General features: G+C 38.7%; 1 protein-coding gene across 3 annotated transcripts in view; it reads right to left on the bottom strand.

The window, feature by feature from the left end:
* Positions 1-5890: 5890 nt before the first annotated feature.
* Diaph3 (diaphanous related formin 3) overlaps positions 5891-22981 on the bottom strand; it is a 530142-nt gene continuing 513051 nt past the window's right edge. For all 3 annotated transcript variants that reach the window (XM_004651009.2, XM_045145418.1, XM_045145420.1), the window contains one exon: positions 5891-6189. In XM_004651009.2, the coding sequence (XP_004651066.2) occupies positions 5927-6189 (263 nt within the window). In that variant the 3' untranslated portion in view covers positions 5891-5926. The remainder of the gene's footprint in view (positions 6190-22981) is intronic.

Below are 22981 nucleotides of genomic sequence, written 5' to 3'. Positions count from 1 at the left end.
AGACAAATTGGACTCTCATGCTCTGGGTAGGCCACAGGTGTGGGATGTCAGTCATGGCTCTTATAATCATCAGGATGGCTCTCATGAGGTCATTAAGGAAAAGAAGGGATACAGGAAGAGATCCTCCAGAGTGAATGCCATTTTCTTCAGGCTGGAAAAGCACCTGTTTGCTTTTATTTCACACAAAATTGGTTTTGCACTGAAAGGGTTCTGTACTTGTTCCTGAATCAAGAGATAGAAAAAAAAATGTTCCATTTTAAAATCAAGCTCTCCTGGTGGGCTGGGCACAATGGTTAAGAAGTGTATCATCTAGTTTTGATGTACACTTTTGCAAGTTTATTTGAATGTGTTCACATGTGTGTGGGAGAGCAGGTGAGTGTGTGTGCATAAAGAAGGCAAAGATTGATATCAGGTCTGTTCCACAATCAGTCTCCACCTTATTTCATTGAGACAAGGTATCTCACTTGAACCCAGAGCTTGCCTGTTCAGCTGGTCTAGGTAGCAAACCTGCCCCAGGGATTTTCTGTCTTTGCCTCATGAGTATTGGATTATAGGTGGGCTGCCATGCCTCCCATGTTGATATAGGCTGTAGGGGTCAGAATTCAGGTTTGCGCAGTACCGTATCGATGAACCATTGCTGTAGTCTAATTCTGATGTATTTTTACAGGAGATTCACACACACATTGAGGCTTGAAAAGAAATCATTACAATCCATGCAGACAGACATTTCTATATAGTAACATATGTACACAATTAGATTCACTTTATAAATGCTAATTGTACTAAAACATGCAAGCTATTAAATACTTATGGTCAATCTTCTGTTTTTATGGTGCAAAGATGGGTTTATTCCATCACAGTCAGCTACGTCTGTTAAAAAGCAGACAGACATTTTGAGAAATTAACTAGAATATACATATTTGAGGATCTGGACCTGCTTTCAAGAAATTATCAGAACACTTGTCTCAATCTGTTAAACCTAATGGTTTAATTATAGCTTCCTAGCATGGACCATGTTTTTGATTACTGTTCATCCCTACTCAGACTGTATTAAGATTAGACAGTCTCACTGGAGATTCATCTTTAAAATCAGTTTTAGTAACTCATAGTTTGAAAATGAGGAGAAAAGAAATCTTTTAGGAATAGGTCCAAATATAACAAGGGATAAAAATGCCAAGATAAAAGTCTAAAGTCTCAACCTTTAAGTACTGTCAAAAAAGTTAACATAATACATATTAAAGTATTTTAATAGTCTGTTGTGAACAAGAATACGGATAATCTGCTCTGAGGAGAGAATCCAGAAATTTGGTATCTAGTTCTCTAATCAGAAGGCCTCTTAAAATTTAGATAACATATAGGAAACATATATATGTAGATTTGTGGGAACATGGAGAATGTAAGTAATATTAATCATAAGCAGCAATAATATCTGGGACCCACAAAACACTTTCATCCAATAATTAGGATTTTAAAATGGAAAAAAACCTATCATTTAAGTTTTTTTTTTTTTTTTAAGAAACAAAGGTTTATTGCAAGTTCTTGTTTTTTGCAGATGAAAAGGATACTGAAAAAAATACGTCACTAGGGCTGGAGGAATGGCTTAGCAGTTAAGGCATTTGCCTGCAAAACCATTAGACCCAGGTTTGATTCCCCAGGACCCACATAAGCCAGATGCACAAGGGGGCACATGCGTCTGGAGTTTGTTTCCAGTGGCTGGAGGCCCTGGCACGCCCATTCTCTCTCTCCCCCCTCCTTCTCTGTCAAATAAATAAAAGTAACTTTAAAAAAAAAACTTAAAAAAAAAAGAACTGTTTAAAAAAACACAACACTAAAACATACACACTTATGCTGTGTAAAAGAGACCTCTACAGTTCAACAATTAGAGGACACGTGGATTGTTTTTGCTCTACCTCAGTTCCCAGCCCTCATGCCACTTTTAACAGGCTCCTCATACTCACTTTAAAAGTCAAAAGTATGCTTAGAAATAATGAGTTTTGATGGGTTAAGATTCTATTATTTTCATTTTATGGAGAGATTTGGATTCACTCTGAAATGCCGTCCAATCTTCGGTTCTTTGGCACACCACCTGTTTTGCTAAACAGTAGCTCTTAGAACAAAATGGTTGAAAATTTGGCCCTTGTACATATTTTAAGAACACTCCTGCCTGGCAAGGACATGTAATCTCTACCATTTAACAACTCACCAGACAAAAATGAATATTGTGTCTCTGCCAGCCATAGCTCCTGGATCTTAAAACTTTTAATAATTAATATTAATACAACAAGAAAACAAATATCACTTATTTTGGTGTTAAATTATCAGCTTCATATCTGGACCTCTTACTTTCCCAAAGTCTGAATAAAAGTTTGATACAGAATAATCATCAAATGTGTTCCTAGTATATGTGCATTTATGCATAAATAGGCAGATAATACAGTAGAAAATAGCAGAGATGTACATTATAGGCAAAACAATTTAGTTTTTAACTAGTAAACTTGGATCTACATTGGATATTTTAAAACTTCACCTTGGAAATACTCATTTTTAAATTCTCCAGTCTTTGAATAGATAGTATTTAACAACTACAAGGACATCAGGGGAACATAGTATGGAAAATTGAATTTCCTAGATGTTATGAAATTTTGAGAAGAAATTCTGAAATGTTCACTTCTTTATATAAACACTATGTGGTTTTCTTAAGTTGACATATAAAAATTATACATACTTATGGAGTTCCATGTGATGTTTTGATATGTGAATATAGTCATTTAATGTTGGAATCAGGGTAAGAATATTTATCTCCTCAAACATTTATATGGAAAACATTCAAAATCTTTTTTTTTTTTTTCATTTACATTATTTTATTTGGAAATATTTATAACAGTACAGTGAAACTAAATTTGAGACAATGGATGTCAGTTGCTTAGATATCACCAGTTTATTATAAAAGGCATGGAAATTATTTACATGAGACATTTCAGAATTTCAGTGGAATGGGCAGCTTCATATGGTGCCATTTCAATGGTGATTTCAGTCTACATACTTGCCAAGAATGTCACCATCTCTAAATAAGAAATAATCCTTGTCGTCTAGAACTACTTTGGTGCCTCCATATTCTGGGAGAAGAACTTTGTCTCCAACTTTCACACTAACTGTCTTTTTTTTTTATCTAATTTTGAAAAAAAGCCTGCCATAATTACCTATAATCGTCTTACTGCTGTGAGGAAGTGCAAGGTAATCTATCTGGAATTTAGTGTGGGCCTGGATAAGGCATTGCTGCAGTCAGGCTCACATTTGTTGAAAAAAAAGGTTTATTTTGGCTTACACACTCAAGGGGAAGCTCTATGATGGCAGGGGAAAATGATGGCATGAGCAGAGGGTGGACATCACCTCCTGGCCAACATCAGGTGGACAACAGGAATAGGAGAGTGCGCCAAACACTGGCAAGGGAAAACTGGCTCTAATACCAATAAGCCTGCCCCCAATAATACACTGCCTCCAGAAGGCGTCAATACCCAAATCTCCATCATCTGGGAACCTAGCAGTCAGAACACCTTAGTTTATGAGGGACGCCTGAATCAAACCACCATAGGCATTGACATCAAGGGCATTACTGGGGTTTATGTATGGACACAGGAAGAGAGGACGGACTAGATGATTATGGAGGCTGAGAACTCTGCAAGCTGGTAGCTTTGGAAAAGTGGGGGTTTAGCTCTAATCCAAGTCCAGGAGCCTAAGAAATGGAGTGACTGAGGTAGGAGATCACTGTCCAGCTTCCCAGAAATTTGCCTTTTCTTTTTTTTAATTGTCATGCCTTGAACAGATTAGATAATGCCCATCACATTGGAAAAGGTGATCTTTATCCTCAGTTATCAATAAAACCTATTCCAGAAAGACTCTCACAGATCTACTCAGAAATAATTTTTTCAGCTGCTAGGGGAATCCTTAGTTGGCATAAAAAGCCATCCTATCTGCAAATCAAGATGCACAAACTTTGCTCAGAAAATGAACCACTCAAAGGCCACTGCTAAAGTTTTCATGTACAGTTGGCCAAGAAAAAAATTATGAATTTTAAAACCCTAATAATACCTACAGTCCTTTGCTGAAGGCACATATAAAGGAAGTGACCCTCTCTTGTTTCCTTCCTCATCACTCACAATTCTGTCCAGACCTGCTCAGAACCAGTTCCTGTCACTGTGGGAAAGAAAGAGGAGAGAGAGGGGAAGGGAGGGAGGAGAGAAGGGACAGGGAGAGGGATGGGGACAGAGAGAGGGGAATACTACACTGTCCTATGGAGGCCAGCCATGAGCCACTGCTCAGGCTCTGCCTCTGCCGTCTTGTCTTCTTGCTTGAAGGCTTTGTCTCTGAGTGTTTACCAGTGTATGCTCAGGCCAGTCTGCTCCTTTTCTGGACTCACAGCCTTTCTCCACCCCTGGAGATCTGTGTCATCTTACTTCCCTTTACTTTCCTCAGTGGCTTCTTTCCCTCTAACCTCAAGGATCTGAGGTGTTTACCTATGCTGGCTCTGTTTAAGATTTCTTCCTGAGACGCCCAGGTCTTAGCAAAGTCAAGTTAAAAGAGAAAGAATTTTTTCATTTAACTTTTTTCCTAATCAAAACAAGTTTGCTTTGCTGTTATGGATTCTACCTGCTTAACTGTGTGAAATGTCCTTTGCTTTCTCTCATTTTTAAGATATGTTTTCACGAGACTAGGAACTGGAGGACTCAGTAAGCACTTAGCACGGATACAGGACATGGTCTTTCCCACACTGGCTTTGAATAATAGTTTTTAATCCTCTAATTCTATAAATGGGGCTTGGTTCATAGTTCTAATTAATTAATTTTTATTAATTTTGAGCTGAAGGGAAGGTGGCAACAAGGCACAAAAAAGCAGTAGGCCTTGCCAGAGCAGTTCCATAGAACTGCTTTGAAAGTAAGAGTTATGGTTACTCACTGCACATAATAAAGTAGATGAGATGCATAGATCACCTTTGCAGCACAGGTGCCTCTGTAGAACATGTTTAGAAAGACACATTTCTTTTAGTGCAAATAGCAAGTTTATTTTCTTTGATATGGAATTCAAAAAGGAATGATGCCAAAATGAGGTACAATTGCAACGTTTGCATAAAAAAACCTTCCTTAAGACACTTAGTCAGATCATTGTGAAAATTACTGATTGTCAGCTTAAAGAAACTGAAATTTAAGTGTGTTCATAAAAATGTTTTAAAAAATCATTCTTGTAAAACCTCAAAATAGTAATTGTATTCTAGAGTCATTACTGTGGAAAAATGTTCTCTTGGCTAAGACCAGTACTGTGAATGTAGCCAGTTTATTCGAAGACACATTTTGCAGAGAAAGTGCATGCGTTCCTAGTGTATCGATCTTCAGTTACACTACAGTGATTTAAAGGGAAACTAACATGAATTCAACAATGATAATGGGCTTACTGGTCATGACAACTCTGATGTGCAGCTATATGTTTTTGATGACAATGTTGCAGATGCTTGGCCTATATAGAGAAACAAACATGGAATGCACAAGGTAGCAAGGCTTAAAGCCAATGATCTGACTTCATTAATATAAAAACTACAGTGACTTAGAAAGATGGTATTTTCTTAAGGACACATGGCCACTTACCTGCTCACTAAAGCAGCATGTATAATTTAATCACCAAATATAGAATACATGAATACCAGGAGACAAAAAAAGCATTAAAAGCCCATTACAATCTTAAATATGCCCAAACTTCAAGTACATAGGAAAAGCTTTGTAATCATGTATGTAGCTTTATTTTTTCCAATATATATCTTAATTTAATACTATATAAAGTCACTTATATAAAAACATTTTTTTCAAGTGTTATAGCTTAGAAGCATAGCTTTGTATTTGACTTAATCAGTTTTTTTTTTTTTTTTAACCAGTTTAATTTATAAAGCTCGTAATCTTGCCAGCAGGGCTTCAACTTCAGGAACTGATTCATTTTTAGAAACAGAGCCAAGAGGTTCCGTTTCCTTTTTTCTGTTGCTCTCTGCATTACAGGCTTCCTTCTTCTCCATGGCCTTGATCCTCCCTGTAGACATACAAGTGTCTAGATTATAATTAAGCTCTTTGGCGACTGGAATCCTTGTGGAGTTGCAATTGATACTGTAGTGTGGACGTGACCCTTCTGTCAACTGCGCTTTCTGATTTCCTACAGTAAGGAAGAAAGAAACACAAAGTTTGTCACTGTGATAACCAAGGTCTGGGCACATGATAAAACATAAATTTAATTAAAAAATGAATAAGTCTTTTTGCATTTGGACTAAATAAATTCTTTTAGACTAAACAATAACCAATGGGAAATTAGATTAAAATAAACATGCAGAGGTTAAGAATCAACTACATTATAATAGAAAATGTTGTTTAATTCCTTCTTGCTTTATGCTGAAGCACCAGTAACTGGATTATTATCAGGATATGGTCCCATGTTTCATTCAGGTTTTAGGTCAAACACCAATTAAATGCTGAGAACTTTTCTGGCCACTTAAGCAAAATGGTACCTATGCTTTTCAACACTGTATTCCCTTTTTTCATCTTCACAGAGTTCATGTCCACCACATATTTACTTGCCCATGGTGTGTCTCTCTTCATTAGGATGCATGGTTCAGGACCACAAGTACATTATTTAAAATACTGCTCTAGTTTCTACAATAGTTCTGCCATAAATGCTTAAGAAATACAATGGATAAAAAATGATCTGCATAGATTATGACTAAAGATAAGCATTAGTCTTAAGGTTTTTTTTTTTTTAAACAAAACAAGGAAGAAAGTTTCTAATAAGGATTTTGTTAATAATTTTCCCTAAAGAAATAATGAGTTCGGCAGGAGAATTGTTAAAACTTCCTACCAACCAGAATTAGGCGATGATTTAAATGTCTTGTGAATCCACATCAGTGCACACAGAGGTGCACACGTTCACACACACACTGGAATGTGATGGCGATCCTGACTCTGCAACAGCTACCGATTAAATGGAGCTGATTGACTTCCCCAAAGAAACCTAGACTTCCTTCTAACTAACAGGCTTACATTGCATAGCCTCACGAGTGTTCTCTCACAGATCTCTAACTTTTATAAAGCAAGTAGTCTCAATATTCATGTAACCTTGAACAGGAGTTGAAAATGGCTTCAACACACTTGACATGACATTTAAAGTTTTTTGGTTATTCACTGAGAGATGTTCCATTATCCCAATAGTAATGACTTTGGAGCACAAGCAGTCACTCATGACAGTGTGTTTTATGTGAGCGCTGAAAATTCCAACCGAAAACAGCTTGTACATGAAAAGGTGGCTGCAGAAGATATTTACTGCACTGTCATTTCCTGACCAGGGGCTTCCAGTGATGGATGAGTGTTTTACAGAGTTTCTGGGACAATCTCTACAAATTTTAGAAGTATGATCACCTTTTAGCTGTTGGAAGAAAATAAATACACTTATCACTTTCTCTATCAGGTGGACAATTGTTACACAAAAATCAGAATTTGATACAGCAGTGATTTTCTCTTGGAGGCATTTGCGTGCTGCAGCTTACAGCGTACACTCTGCATGGCAGTTCCTGTGACCAAATAAATTAATTTTTGTCCAGCACCCGCTCTCTTGCCCCAAAGGGTGTGTGAAAAGTGTATTTGTGGCTAAGTACAGATTTTCAGTCAGCTTATTCCTTCCTCTCCTGAATGTTCCTATCATTTCTGGTCATTGAATTTCTTGTACACAACTCCATCATGATATCACCAATAAACACATTTATTCTGCTACTGGGAAATTCTAGTTAAATCTTTGATTGCCAAGAAGAGATTGGGTTGGCAAAAATATGGATCTGGAAAGTGGAAAAATGCACATATAAAATCCTATAGCTTTCTTCTATGGCTATATACTATTAAGCCCTATTCTGTATGAACCAAGGTGAAAAGAAAAAACAGGAACATAGGTCTTCGGATAGATCTTTAATGGTAAATGGTAAATTAACTACAAAGAACTGCTATGAGGATAAAAAAAAGGGAGAGGTACCTTCCTCTTTCAAAGCTTTCTAAGGGAGCTATCTCCCACCCAAGAATTGGGGGTTGCTAGGGAACCTATCCTGACTTTCCAGTGCCTGGGGAGGGCTGATATACCATGTCATTTATCCTACACCTTTACATACTGCATTTGTTACACATTAAACATTACTAGCACCATTTCATAGGTTGAGGGGTAAAAGTCAAAGGAGGTTAGGTCATCTGCTTTGATTCAGCTACTTAGTCTGTGGCAGAAGCCAGATGCTATTTCTAAGATACTGCAGCTGTCTTAAAGAAAGCTGAAAAGTGTTTGCCAAAGAAAAGTGCTAAGAAATTCAAAGCGAAGTTTCCTAACAATGATGCTCTGTTCTGACTCCTCAGTATGTTTCAAGGCACCCTGATTCCAAACAATAGCTTTGTAAAGCAGACGGATACCTATGCAAAGTACCACAGTCTGTCCAAGGTCACACATGCCCTCCCCTTCTGCCTGGTCTCACTTAAACTGATGACTATGAATTTCAAGCATGACATTAATCCTACCACAGTTCCCTAGTCCATTCATTCTTCCATTTTCAGAGACAACTATTTCACACCTTTTCTTCTCTTTTCAAATCTCCAACACATTCTTGCAATGCTTATCTAACCCATTCACAGAAATAATCAGAAGACAGCTCCCCCAGGCAGCTCCCTGCTGCATATGCATACCTCCCCGCCCCTCCAGTTAGGATGAATCAACCTTCTGAGGACAATCTCTGAGGTGTCGCCCTCACTGACTGCCAGCCATCTCTCTGGCAGCTGGGTTCTCCCTACTGCATGGTCGGGCTTCCCTTCTCCATGTGATCATTCCCCTCAGCATACCAATTTGTCATGATGACTCCAAACTTAAAGAATCAAATCTCTTTTGTTTCTACTCCTGCCTCCAGCTACACCCTCAATGCTTGGCTCCTTTGGCAAAAGGTCTTGAGAGAATTAACCATGGCTCAGTTCTTGTGTGCTTTTATCTTAAACCCACACTAATCATGCTTTTCACTGTTTATGTTTCTCCATATATTCCCATGAAGCTCATTAATGAGCTGTATGTTGTGGAAAGCATGGGCTACACATGCATTTGGACATCTTGGTCTTCCTTGACTGGATCTATAGCAGATACTAGGTTAAATTCCTGGCATAGCTGGCACTTTTGTTTTAGTGTTTGGTATTTGAACTTCTTTGGAGCCTTAGGTGAATAAAAATGAGTGGGCCAATGCAAGCCAGAGCATTTCTACCCTTTTGAGAAACTCAAAACAGTCTTGTGTTTGCTCAAGGGACAAAAATATAAAAGAATAAGAGGGTATTTGATTCCTTTGTGGTTTCAGGTGGAAAAATCTTTTAAGAAGCAACAAGAAAGATGGTGTGTGTGGTGATTTGAATGAATATGAGCCCAGAGGCTCACATGTATGGTCTTGATCCCCAGCTGTGGTACTGTTTGAGAAGGTTGTGAAATCCTAGGAGGTGGAGCCTCAGTGGAAGCAGCGGCCACTGAAGGTGGGGCTTAAGGTTTTACAGCCCAGCCCCACTTCCAATTGAGTCTCTGCTTCTTACTAGGGTTGTGACCAGCAGTGGGCAGTGTGCCCTGGAGCTCAAAGCCTAAGCAAGTCTTTCCTCCCTAAAGCTGCTTCATATGAGGTATTTGGTCACAGAAATGAGACAAGTCACTGATACAGTATGAAAAGGAAAGCAGTCATTCATCAGACTATTAGAAAAATACACACTGAGTGCATGGGCCCCTTTAAGGGATGAGCCCAAGGCCACATTAGAAGTTCTTAGGTAACTTTTCACTCCAAGAAGAACTTGCATTTCCCTTTCTGCATCCCAACAACCCCCACTCCTGATCTACAGCTTGGTTTTGTTTAGTTCTCTGCCATAGCAGACCCAGACTATGGAATGAGTGTCACCTGTTCAGTTGTGAAGCAGGGCTGTATGTCACTATTCTACTGCAACTAAGTGATTACAGGCAGAGGAACTTCCTGCATCAAAAGTTTACTTTTTTAAAAAAATATTCTTTTATAAGTAGAGAGAAATAGAGAGACAGAGAGAATGGGTACACAAGGGCCTGCCCGTGCTGCAAACAAACTCCACATGTGTGTGCAATTGGCTTTATGTGGGTACTGGGGAATCAAACCAAGGTTGTTGGGATTTGCTAGCAAGTGCCTTAACTGCTTAGCCATCTCTTCAGCCTGAAAGTTCACTTTTATGACAAAATCTTATTATGATGTTGGTTCAAACTCAAGTATCCTTGGCCATAACTATTATTTAAAAATAATAGTTGTCTTCCTAACACAAGATGCCTAACAGCTTAATTGCTGGCTTCATGTAGGCAGAACTGGAGACCTAACTGTTTGCAAAAATATGCATCGTGTTTTTAAGTGGTTGATTTCACAGGGATAGTAAATCTGTAAATTAGTAGAAAATACCTGTGCATTGGCATAAGTAAATTGTGCATGATGTACGTGGATAGCCTCATCCTTCATAAGCCACCTCTCCAGCCCTCACCTGTGAAGTTAGATGGTCACCAATACAATACAATACAAATACAAATTAATACTCGTGGACATATGGACTCAATGAAAAGTCAGGCTGGGGTGTCAATAAAGAGAGAAGCATATCTATTTCTCCTCAACAACAATCCTTGCCAATTTTAAAATGGAAATCAAAAATATTAGACAAAATAGGATGTTTGTTTAATTCTCTGATGGGAGTACTTTTGACCTCTTTTATGAATTAAATCCTAAGCTGTTTTCTTTTCTTTTAAGCTATTACAATCAATGTCTGTATATGATATATTCAGAATGCCTGCCAGTACCCAGGGCCACTGGTGATGGCAGTGCAAATGGGCAAAGGCCCAGTTGATATTCTTTGTATCAAAACCATAAGGGAATGTAATCCATACATTTTGTATTTGTGTTCCTGTGGAAATAAGCAAGATGGGAATATATACTATTTTCCTTTAAAGTGTAAGACTGACTCCAACTCTATTCCCTGTATGATTCTTACTATAAGGATTGAATCTGGGAGACACAGCACAGCTTTCCCCACCCCCCCCCAGCCCCCCAAAAAGAACTGAATGAAAAGTCAAACTGCTGACAAGTTGAGTCATGCTTAAATGTAGAGAACTCACTGGACATAAGAATCAGAATAGGGGCTAAAGAGATGACTTAGCATTAAGTGCTTGCCTGTGAAGCCTAAGGACCCTGGTTTGAGGCTCGATTCCCCAGGACCCACGTTAGCCAGATGCACAAGGGGGTGCATGCGTCTGGAGTTCGTTTGCAGTGGCTGGAAGCCCTGGCGCGCCCATTCTCTCTCCCCCTCTCTCTTTTTGTTGCTCTCAAATAAATAAATAAAAATAAACAATAAATAAATAAATAAAAAGAATATTTAAAAAAAAAGAATCAAAATAAAGGCTGTAAGTTATATCTGGCGTTGTGTTTCACATGACCTTTTATAGAATATAAATTTGGATGCTAAGGAACATTAAAAAAAAAGAATTCCCCCATTCTGCACTAACATTTGCATTGCTTCTAGACCAACCCAAAGACAAAAGAATCTGGGAAGATGCTGATGAAAAGTAAATATAAATAAGTACAAATGGTGTGTAAATAAGGAAGTATTTTAGCCAACAGTTGTTAGGCATCTTGTGTTAGGAAGACAAGACTGAGGCCCTGGCTGAGGGCACTTGGGGAAACCACTTCGCCACAGGAAGTATCAGTCATGGTTCAGAGAGGCACTCTCTCTTTGAAGTTGGTATTGATCCTCCATTACATTGTGCTTCTAATGGGCACTGGCTTCTTATGAAAGCCAGGTCTCAGATGAAAAATAAAACTGAGCCTTCTGGCTTTTGTGGGCACTGACAAGGCTGTGGCAGCCTTGACAGGGGGAAGAATTCGGGTGTGCTGTCCTGAGGTGATGTTAGCGAGTTTCACTCTTCCTGAAATTTGGTCTTTTCACCATTCTTTACCTTTTGCTCTTAACTAATACTTTGCTCTTCTAAGTAGCTATGTTGTTTCATCAAAGGCATCACTAGGAGGAAACAAGCAAATAAATATAATTTCTTTTTGTTTTTTTGCAGTAGGGTCTCACTCTGGCCCAGGCTGACCTGGAATTCACTATGTAGTCTCAGGGTGTGCCGGGCTCCTACCTGGTGGGCAGGTAGTGCTGAAGAAGGACCAGGCCCGCTGGTTCCTCCCAAGGGGTTGAGGAAGAAGAGATGAACGTTGGACGACTAAGAACCTCTCCTAGTCACTGGAGAAAAACCACACTGAGTCGGGAGTCTTGTCAAAGCAGGAACTGGCTTTATTGTTACAAACAGATGCCTATATAATGTTGGGAATGAAGGTAGGGATTTTAGGACGGGGGGTGGGGGAGAGGTAAGGGCCAATAGTAAACTGTGACTATTGAAATGATCATTCCAACTCCCTGTCTTGCTGAGTCCTAGCTGGCCAGAGGCAGATCACCAAACTGTAGCTAGGCTCAGGAAGTTCCACTAGGCCTCACGCCCGGGCCTCTTAAGGCCCAACAAGGGTGTACTTGAACTCATGGTGATCCTCCTACCTCTGCCTCCTGAGTGCTGGGAATAAAGGCGTGCACCACCATGCTCGGTTCTAAATACAATTTTTAAGATACCACTGCACCATTGGGTGTACGTGTCATAATGGTGTGACAACACGTTTTTAATCTATGCAATAACTAAAGTTAGTACTGGCGTGAGCAGTCTATGTCCCTGTGGCTGCCTTACTATTGATTTACTGATGCTATAAATTCTTATCTTTCCTTGTTTTCATCTTGCTCTTTACATTGCATTATGTGTGTGTGTAATATATATATATATATATATATATATATATATATATTACACACACACACATATATATATATATATATATATATATATATATATATATATATATGTCACATATATAATGACAAAACATCCAAGAGACCATTTTATATGTGGCTGATATAATTGATAAATGACAAACTACTTGCTGTTTTTACAAAACAGACCAAGCAACTGATTGAAGAGATCTCTGGAAAGAGTAGTAATTGGCAACGAATACAGAGCATTCTTTTCAGAAGCTCACATAAATGCAGACTTGCTCTGGATCACTACCTCTTAACTAAAAGTTCTAAGACAGCACAGCCATATTGCCAGTCTCTATCCTGGTATGGCCTACTGAGAACAGGCCTTACAGGAATGTCATATTCACACAGGCTGAGGATAGACAGGGATATATGTCCAGCTTCTTCCCTCTAAAGATGGTGGTAACATAAAGCCTCCCATTTAACTGCTTCCCCATCCGCTTTGTAGTGTGTGACTTCAGGTGGATCCCCTTTCTGCTTTGTAGTGTGGGACTTCAGCTGGATCCCCTTTCTACTTTGGTCTGTGCAGGTGGATCCCCTTCCGCTTTGTACTGTGTGACTTCAGGTGGATCCCCTTCCGCTTTGTGCTGTGTGAAGTCAGGTGGATCCCCTTCTGCTTTGTACTGTGTGACTTCAGGTGGATCCCCTTCTGCTCTGTGATAAGTGACTTCAGTTGGAACCTCCTTTCTATTTTGAACTATGTATCTTCAGGCAGACCACTCCATATCTGCTTTCTTAGTTTTCCCTTTCCACTCAATCTCAGCAACTTATTTTGTATTCCATCCATACCTCTACTAAAACCACCCCGTAAAAGATCACCTGAACCCTCAAAAGTCCTCAACTCAATGGAATTTTCTCTTGTGTCATTTCTCTTGAACACTGTGGAATATGTGTAATAAAGACTTTGGCTGGCTTTTGTCCAAGTTCTCAGGAAGTAGCCTCCAAATCCTTGGACTTTTTTTTTAAGCTCATGGTGGGACTCTCAGAGCTATAGTTTAACAATATAAACTGATAATTATGCTGATTAGGTGATTCATGGTGGGTCTCTAGATAGTTTCCATTAATAGTTAATGTATGCAGTTGGTCATGCCAGCAAGATTGTGATTGGAGGGTTGAGGTGTCCAGGTGAGTGATATCAGCCTGTTCTGTTTGAATACAAATATGTGGCCAGTGATTCAATCAGTCACGGGTAGGTAAAGAAGCCTTACTTTAAATTCAAGGCACCTAAGATCAGGTTAGTTTTCCTGGCTGGCTATATAGCTATCTCTGGGTATTCATGGGAAATTTGGATTTCTTCATATATAGAGATCTGTAAACATTCAAGTCTCTTATATAAAATGGCTTAGACTTAACATGTAACCCACACACCTCCTCCTATGTGCTTTAAATCATCTCTAAATTATATAAATGCTATGTAAAAATTTGTTGTGCTATATTATTTAGGGAACAGTAAGAAAAAAGTCTGTTTATGTTTAGTACAGATACTTCAATCCACAAGTGGTTGAATTCATGGATTGTGAAACTCACGGGTGAGAACTGACTATACTCAGTGTATTGTCCCATGTCCATGTTCTAACTAAGATGGTTACATGTTCCTGATGACAGAAGAAGCTTTAAGCACCTTGTATCTCTCTGTTGTAATTAAGCTGTAGCTGTAATTAAGCTGTAGGAGTAAGTATCAGGCTTCCCTGAATTCTGTCTGTTTAGCAAATTATTGAAACTGGGAAGACCATAGGAAGCACTACATTTATATCCAGCTGATTAAAAGGTGAGAGTGCGAGGGGACCCTATTACACTGGTGTCTGAAATGAGGGCATTCGTTTAAAGGATTGTGCAAGTGTAATGCCAGGTAGTTGTTATCAGAAGTCACTGAAGAATATTTGTAGCTTAAAATACTATTATTATAATATCAAATGATCACATTGCATTCATGTATCTATCAGATATATAGCTACCAAAGATTTTTTTCCCCATTCTGTAGATTACCTCTTTCCCTTATTCACAGAGTTCTTTGCTGTACAAAAACCTTCCATGAGGTCCCAGCAGTTAATCTGTGGTTTTATTGCCTGAGTAATTGGGGTTATATTCAGAAAATCTTTGCCAAGACCCATATGTTGAAGGGTTTCCCCTACTTTTTCCTCTAGCAGTTTCAGAGTTTCAGGTCTGATGTTAAGGTCTCTAATCCATTTGAACTTAAGTCTTGTGCATGGAGAGAAGAATCTATTTTCATCCTTCTACAGATACATATCCAGATTTTTGAGCATCATTTGCTGAAGAGGCTGACTTTTCTCCAATGAGTATTTTGTTGAATATCAGGTGGCTATAGCTACTCAGACTTACATCTGGGTCCTCTATTCTGCTCCATGGATCTACAAGCCTGTTTTTGTACCAGTATCATGCTGCTTTTGTTACTATGGCTCTGTAGTATAGGTTAAAATCAGAGATGGTGATACCACCAGCCTCATTTTTGTTGTGCAGTATTGTTTTAGATATTTGAGATTTTTTTGTGCTTCCAAATGAATTTCTGGAATAATTTTTCCAATGAAGAAATCAAAAAGGAAATCAAAAAATTCACAGAGCCAAATGATAATGAGAATGCAGCATACCAAAACCTTTGAGACACAGTGAAGGCAGTCCCAAGAGGAAAATTTATAGCTTTAAGTGCCTATATAAGAAATTAGAGAGATCTCAAGTAAATGACCTGATGCTTCACCTTAAAGCCTTGGAAAAAGAAGAACAAGGCTAACCAAAAATCAGTAGATGGGAAGAAATAATAAAGATTAGGGCAGAAGTGAAATAGAAACCAAAAAAAAAAAAAAAAAAAAAAAAAAAAAAAAAAATCCAAGGAATCAATGAAACAAAGACTTGGTTCTTTGAAAGGATAACCAAGATTGATAAACCCTTAGCAAATCTGATCAAAAGAATGAGAGGAGACAAACATTAATAAAATTAGAGATGAAAAAGGCAGCATCATAACAGATACCAGAGAGATTAAAAAAAATCATAGGGATATACTATAAAAGCATATACTCCAGTAAGTATGAAAATCTGAAAGAAATGGATGATTTCCTTGATTTATATGACCCCACCTAAATTAAATCAAGATGAGATTAATCACTTGTATGGAGTTCCAAGCAGTTATCAAAAATCTGCCAGCTTAAAAAAGTCCAGGCCCAGATGGATTCACTGGTGAATTTTATCAGACCTTCATGGAAAAACTAACACCAATGCTTCTTAAACTTTTCCATACAATAGGAAAAGAGGGAATCCTACCAAACTCCTACAAAGCCAGCGTCACCCTGATACCAAAACCAGGCAAAGATAGAACAAGAACAAAAGAGAAATTTACAGACCAATCTCCTTCATGAATATAGATGCAAAATTTCTCAACAAAATATTGGCCAACAGAATACAAGAATATATCAGAAAGATCATTCACCCTGACCAAGTAGGCTTTATCCCAGAGACACAGATGGTCCAACATACCCAAAACAATAAATGTAATACATTATATAAATGGACTGAAGGATAAAATTCACATGATCATTTCATTAGATGCAGAGAAAGCATTTGATAAAATCCAACATCCCTTTATGATAAAAGTCCTACAGAGACTGGGAATAGAAGGAACATATCTCAACATAATAAAAGCTATTTATGACACACCTACAGCCAACATATTATGAAATGGGGAAAAACTGGAAGGTTTTCCACTAAAATCAGGATCAAGACAAGGGTGTCCACTGTCCCCACTTTTATTTAATATAGTACTGGAAGTCTTAACCATAGCAATAAGGCAAGAGACACACATAAAAGGGATATAAATTGGAAAGGAAGAGATCAAGTTATCATTATTTGCAAATGACACAGATGATTCTATACATAAAGGACCCTAAAGACTCTAACAGCAAACTGTTAGAGCTGATAAACACCTATAGCCATGTAGCAGGATACAAAATAAACACACAGAAGTCAGTAGCCTTCCCATCTTATATGCTAACAAAAAACACACAGAGGATGAAATTAGAGAATCTTCCATTCACAATTGCATCAAAATAAATAAAAAAAGTATCTGGGAATAAACCTAACCAAGGAAGTGAAGGATCTCTACAATGAAAACTTTAAAACACTTAAGCAAGAAATTGCAGAAGACATTAGGAAATGGAAAGACATCTCTTGTTCTTGGATCAGAAGAAAATGGCAATCTTACCAAAAGCAAGCTACACATTTAATGCAATCCCCATTAAAATTCCAATGGTATTTTTGTCTTATTTTTTGACATTGGGTTTGCTGTATAGCTCAGGCTGGCTTCATGCTCACAATCTTCATGCCTTAGCCTCCTGAGTGTAGGGATTACAGGTGCACATCACTGTGCCTGCAATTCTATGCTCTGATCTTAAATACATTTTGATACTTCATAATGCTTTCTGAAGTGAACTCTCCCCAATAGTCAGCGTCCTCACGTAGCCATTTCTTATAATTAGCTCTCTAGTCTCCTTTTCTGTCCTTTCTGCCTTTTCTCATCCAGTATCTCACAGCTTTGACTATTTCCTATGGGAGGAAGACTGACTTTGCAATTCTATACTTGACCGCAGAACTTCAACAAGTTTCTGCCATGGCTCCTCTAAACATTTTAACACAAATTCTTATTTCAACCTGCTCATCTTCAAACCAATCTTTCAAATCCACACAGCTTCCTCTTCTGTCCAGCCCATGGAAACTAACCACGTATCTTGCTATTGTCAGCAATCTCAGCCCACCACCACCACTTTGTAGAGGTTAAGTCCTTTTTTTTTTTTTTTTTTTTTAAGTAGTGTTTCACTCTAGGCCAGGCTGACCTGGAATTCACTATGAAGTCTCAGGCTGGCTTCAAACTTACAGTGATCCTCCTACCTCAGCCTCCTGAGTGCTGGGAGTAATGATGTGTGCCACCACACCATGCCAGTACTAAGTATTTCCTAAATTAAAAAAAATATTTATTTATTTAACAGCGAGAAAGAGACAGACAGAACAGGTGCTCCAGAGCCTCCAGCCACTGCAAACGAACTCCAGATGCATGTGCCACCTTGTACATCGGGCTTATATGGATCCTGGGGAATGAAACCTGAGTCCTTTGGCTTTACAAGCAAGTGTCTTAGCCACTAAGCCATCCCTCCAACCCCAGTATAAGTATTTTCAAAACTGCCCATCAGGTAATAATTTGAGCTATTGCTCTGGTGTTTCATGGGGAAGAGATTTGAGAAATAACACAGGAATATGATTTAACAGAACAGTTATTAAAGATGAAGTATCTGATAAAATCTTAAGATTGCTATTTTAACAACTCTAAAAGAATGAGGGCTGGAGATGGCTTAATGGTTAAGGTGCTTGTCTGTGAAGGCTAAGGACTCATGTTTGACTTGCCAGGTTTCATGTAAGCCAAATGCCCAGTGATGTGAGTGCAAAAGGTTGCACATACCCACAATGGGGCACATGCATCTGGAGTTCTACTGCAATGGCTGAAGGCCTGGGGGTGCCAATTCACTCTCACTTTCTCTCTCTCTTACATTAGAAAAAGGTAGTTCATTGAGCTTACCTCAAAGAAAAGCAAAGCTTGAAAAGCCGTTGTTACAGAAAAAAAAAATTGAGGTCAGGTGTGGTAGTGCATACCTTTAATTCTAGCACTTGGGAGGCAGAGGTAGGAGGATTGCTGTGAATTCAAGGTCACCCTGAGATTACATGGTGAATTTCAGGTCAGCCTGGGCTAGAGCAAGACCAAGAAAGAAACCAACCAACAAAAAACAAACAAAACCCAACTACAACAACAAAAGGGCTGGAGAGATGGCTTAGCGGTTAAGGCATTTCGCTGCAAAGCCAAAGGATCCCGGTTCGACTCTCCAGGATCCATGTTAGCCAGATGCACATGGGACGCATGCATTTGGAGTTTGTTTGCAGTGGCTGAAGGCCCTGGCATGCCCATTCTCTCTTTCTGAAATAAATAAATTAATTAAATATTAAAAGAAGAAAGAAAGAAAAAAAGAAAAAGAAATTGAGGTTTATAGGAGTTCGTGTACTGCCAAGCCCATAAAACCTCTGGAAAATTCAGTCCAAATCTTAAGCCCCATGTTTGTGGAAGCACACGGTTGGCTCATGCAAACACATGCTGGCCCAGGAAGAACACCTGGTAGGAGGAAGAGCCTCGGGGAGGTTTATGCTGTGTGAATCCCATGGGCACTATGAGGAAACGGAAGCGGCTAAATCAAACCTCTGAGGGAGAAGCACTTTTCTGAAGTTATTTCTAAGAAGTATCACACAGTATACTTTCAAATATTTCCCTCTAGCACATACTTTCTAATTCAACATTTGACATTTCAAATGTACAGATGTTTCTTTGAGTGGGTAACTTATGATATTTTGACTCTATTTCATTTCTATTTATAGAATCATGTAATGTAGAATTGCAAGATCTCTGGATTGGAAAGATCAAAGTTACTCAGTAGAACCATCCATCCAATGTTTAAATGCCATTTACTCAGTGTCTAACTAGAGTGGTTTGACTAACTTTGAAGACCTCCAGTCAGTCTCACCATCTCATAAGACAATATATTCCTTTGGGCAGACCTACAAAACAACACATTTTACTTATCCAGTAGTTGTTCCTGTGACATTTTAGTCACTGGCTTTATTGTTTGTTCTTCCCAAATCAGGGCTGTATTAAGTAAATGGAAATCCTTTTCCACCCACTAAGCCTTCAAGTATTTGAAAACAGATCATATTTCCAAATCCCTTCTTCAAGCTAAAAAGACAAACATAAAGAGTCTCTTCAGCTGTTCCTCAGAGATCAGGAGTTTGGAATGATGAGTACAATAATTCATTATTTAACTCAATGGGTGTTCCGTTCTCCATGCTAGTGGCTAATTCCGTGAGATATTTGGGATCCTGTTACTTTTACTATGAGCATGCAAAGTAACAGCTATTTTATAGTTGAAAACTTTGAAGGAAAAAGAAAAGATCAACAATACAAAAATATTTTCACAGAATTCTTTTGATTACAACCTGGGAATTTTTGTGATTTTTGTTTTATATTCAGAAGGAAAAGTTACCCATTCTAGGTAAGCTGGATTTAGTGGATGGCAAGAGAGACAGGAGCTCAAGATGAAAAATGCACACATTAAGCTTGAATCTAACACTGGCAAGCCTGCTGCTGCTCTTGACCATGAGCTGGCAGGTTTTTCAAGTCCCCTAAACACAGGGAGACCATGTTACCCCAGTGATTTCCTTACATTTACATGCCATGAAAATCAGAGGTGTCTAACTTACTAAACATGATTGTCCTGCTTTGCAAGTGAAGTTGGCCTTTTTTGACTGGTATTCTCCAGTTTATGCTGGGATCATAGAGCTGGCACTCGAAGAAACAAGTACACTGGCCTTGCTTGTCCTGTTCACAACATAGCTCACTATCTCGTACTGGGTGGATGGTACCAAGTTGCAGGATGAAATCTCAAGCTATCTCTAAGATTTTAGTGCCATATGTTTTCAGAAAAGGATCAAAGAATCTATCATGAGTCACTGACATTACCTCAAAGACAGCAGCTCACCCTAGAGCACGACTGCCTCCTACTGTCAACTTGCGGAGAGGGCTCCTCCCCAGCCTCTCCTCAATTCACACTGCAGGAGACTTAAGACTGGCTTTCTCCCGAAGGACAAGAATGTACAGGCAACTTTGGGGAGAAATGTTGATGTACTCTGAATTCCTCTAAATTCATTCCCTGCTTCAATTACTAGATCTGTGACAAAAATCTAGCCAAGACCTTAAGCATGGGGCTGATTCTTGACTAAGAGAGATCGGTAATTAAAAAAAAAAAACAACACCTATTAAAATTACATTTTGCATTATTTGTTAATGTTTTCACCTGTGTTCTCTTCTGCCTTGTAATATAGGGCCTTGCATGATATTTTAAGAGAAAAGGCAAGAGAAAAAAAAATATGCTGGGTGTGGTGGCACACACCTTTAATTCCAGCACTTGGGAGGCAGAGATAGGGTGAATTTGAGGCCAGTCTGAGAGTACATGGTAAATTCCAGGCTAGAGTGAGAACACCCCTGCAAAAAATGAATGTCATTTTATTGCCATTCTTCTAAGTTAAAAAAAAAAAGAACATGAATAAGTATGGCATCAGAATTAATATAGTAGGAAATAAAATTCATTAAATCCAGAAAATTATTCAAAGGCTTTAAGTCAAGAGAGACCTGGAGGTAGCACATGAACAACTGAGGGTAAACACCAACTCACTTCCAGAACTAGTGTCCCTCTACTCAGTGGCCTGGGTGCTGGTGGTGGCATCCTCAGCACTTACACTACAGTTGGACATCTGATTATTTTGGCTGAGTCAAGAGTATCGACCTTCATTTTAAAGGTGAGAGTTCTGATCAGTAAAATAATTCAGGCAAAGAGGACTTTTCCTGGGAGCTGTTCCTTTTTAATGAGGAAAACAGTAAAAGCAATAGGTCAATGTCACTTCAGTTATTTTCTTGCAAATAAAACAACCAGTTTGGTTTCTATGAAACCCCAGGCTGCACTGAGATCTTTGAAAAATTGGGTTTCTGTAAACAGCTCATTTTCAATGCTGCCTTGGCTGAGCCTGCGCCTCCTAAGACTTTGTGGACACACAAATGGATCGGACGACACAATTCCCTCCTTCCGTTTACTGCTATAGATTCCTGCCTCGGGCTTCTCTTGCCAGCAGGGACTGTTAACTCAAAGACCTGCTTCTACTCTCTTCCTGGGGCTTTGGAACACCTCCTGTCTCTATGGTAACACAAAACACAAAGCATTAGAAATGTACCATACAGTGGGTAGAAAAGAAAGAAATCAGAGTACAGTACTCTCGGTAAGCTAAAGAAGGGACTGACAGCGGGGGAACAGACAAGGAGGGAAGATGGGTAATTGTCCCTTGTTCCATCCATCATGCAGTCTCTCAGAAGACCTGCGAGTGTCAGCGTAGAGGAGACCTTGGAATGTGCGGAGCTTTATAATCCACATGGTATTTGAAATTAAAAAGAATATATTGGAGATCCACAATCGCAATAAATGTCTAGCAATTCACAGTTCATTTAACTATTGAGACAAATGAGTTCTCTGTTAAATGATATAAAGTATGCAAAGATAAAAATACATAAAATATTTCAGTGTGGTTTATGTAAAAGACATAGTGAAATTCAGTATCACATGATAAAAGGTTCTCCTTTTTTTTAATCTTCATCACAATTTAATATAGAATTGGTTAATCATTTGCAGCGGGGTATTGTAATAAACACATATTAGTCCCCATGCTCAGGATAATTAGAAGGCTTAGATCCACAAATTATTTGTTAATTTCAATCTGTTCCTAGGCACAAACATCAGTCCTAATTCGGACAGGTCATCTCAAAAACATGGTACTATATACGAGGGCAGTAATGCAGTCAACTTGAAAATATTATACCTACAAATTATGAAAGGCATTCATATAGACATCTAATAAAAATATGCATTATATACAGGTAGTCTAAATATTTCCACACATTTCCTTCAATCTTATGAAATGTTGCTCAGACTGTTACTGGGGGCAGGCTCTGAGTGCAAGGAGGTCTCTGGAAGATACTTTTGAGATTGATGAGGCCCAAGGACAGTCTGCTACCCAATCTCCAGCACCTGCCCTTACAGTGTAGCCATGCTAGTTCTGAAACTGCCCTCTGACAGTGCGCTCCACCTGCGAGACTAGTGGAGCTTTTGGGAGCTAATCTTATATTCATCTCTAGAATTCCATTGTTAGGAACTCAGCTTTCTTTCCTAATTTTTTTTTAACTCAATCGACTGAGCTGTAGCTATATCTACAGCCACTAGAGGTCAGCCAGTTACACCTGACACCAATCACTGAGTTTTAGTGGGCATCAGTGCCATGAATGACTTTTAGTGGCTTTAAAAATATGAAATATAGTACATTTTTACCATCATTACATGTAATAAAATGCTTGCCAATTATTTTTTTTTAAATGTTTTAGGTTTTGAATGGTACTTTCTTTCTATACTGGC

Source organism: Jaculus jaculus, chromosome 3 (genome assembly GCF_020740685.1).
Source record: "Jaculus jaculus isolate mJacJac1 chromosome 3, mJacJac1.mat.Y.cur, whole genome shotgun sequence".
Taxonomy (NCBI): Eukaryota; Metazoa; Chordata; class Mammalia; order Rodentia; family Dipodidae; genus Jaculus; species Jaculus jaculus.
The sequence above is the reverse complement of the archived record's forward strand: the minus strand, read 5'-3'. Positions and strand labels throughout refer to the sequence as shown.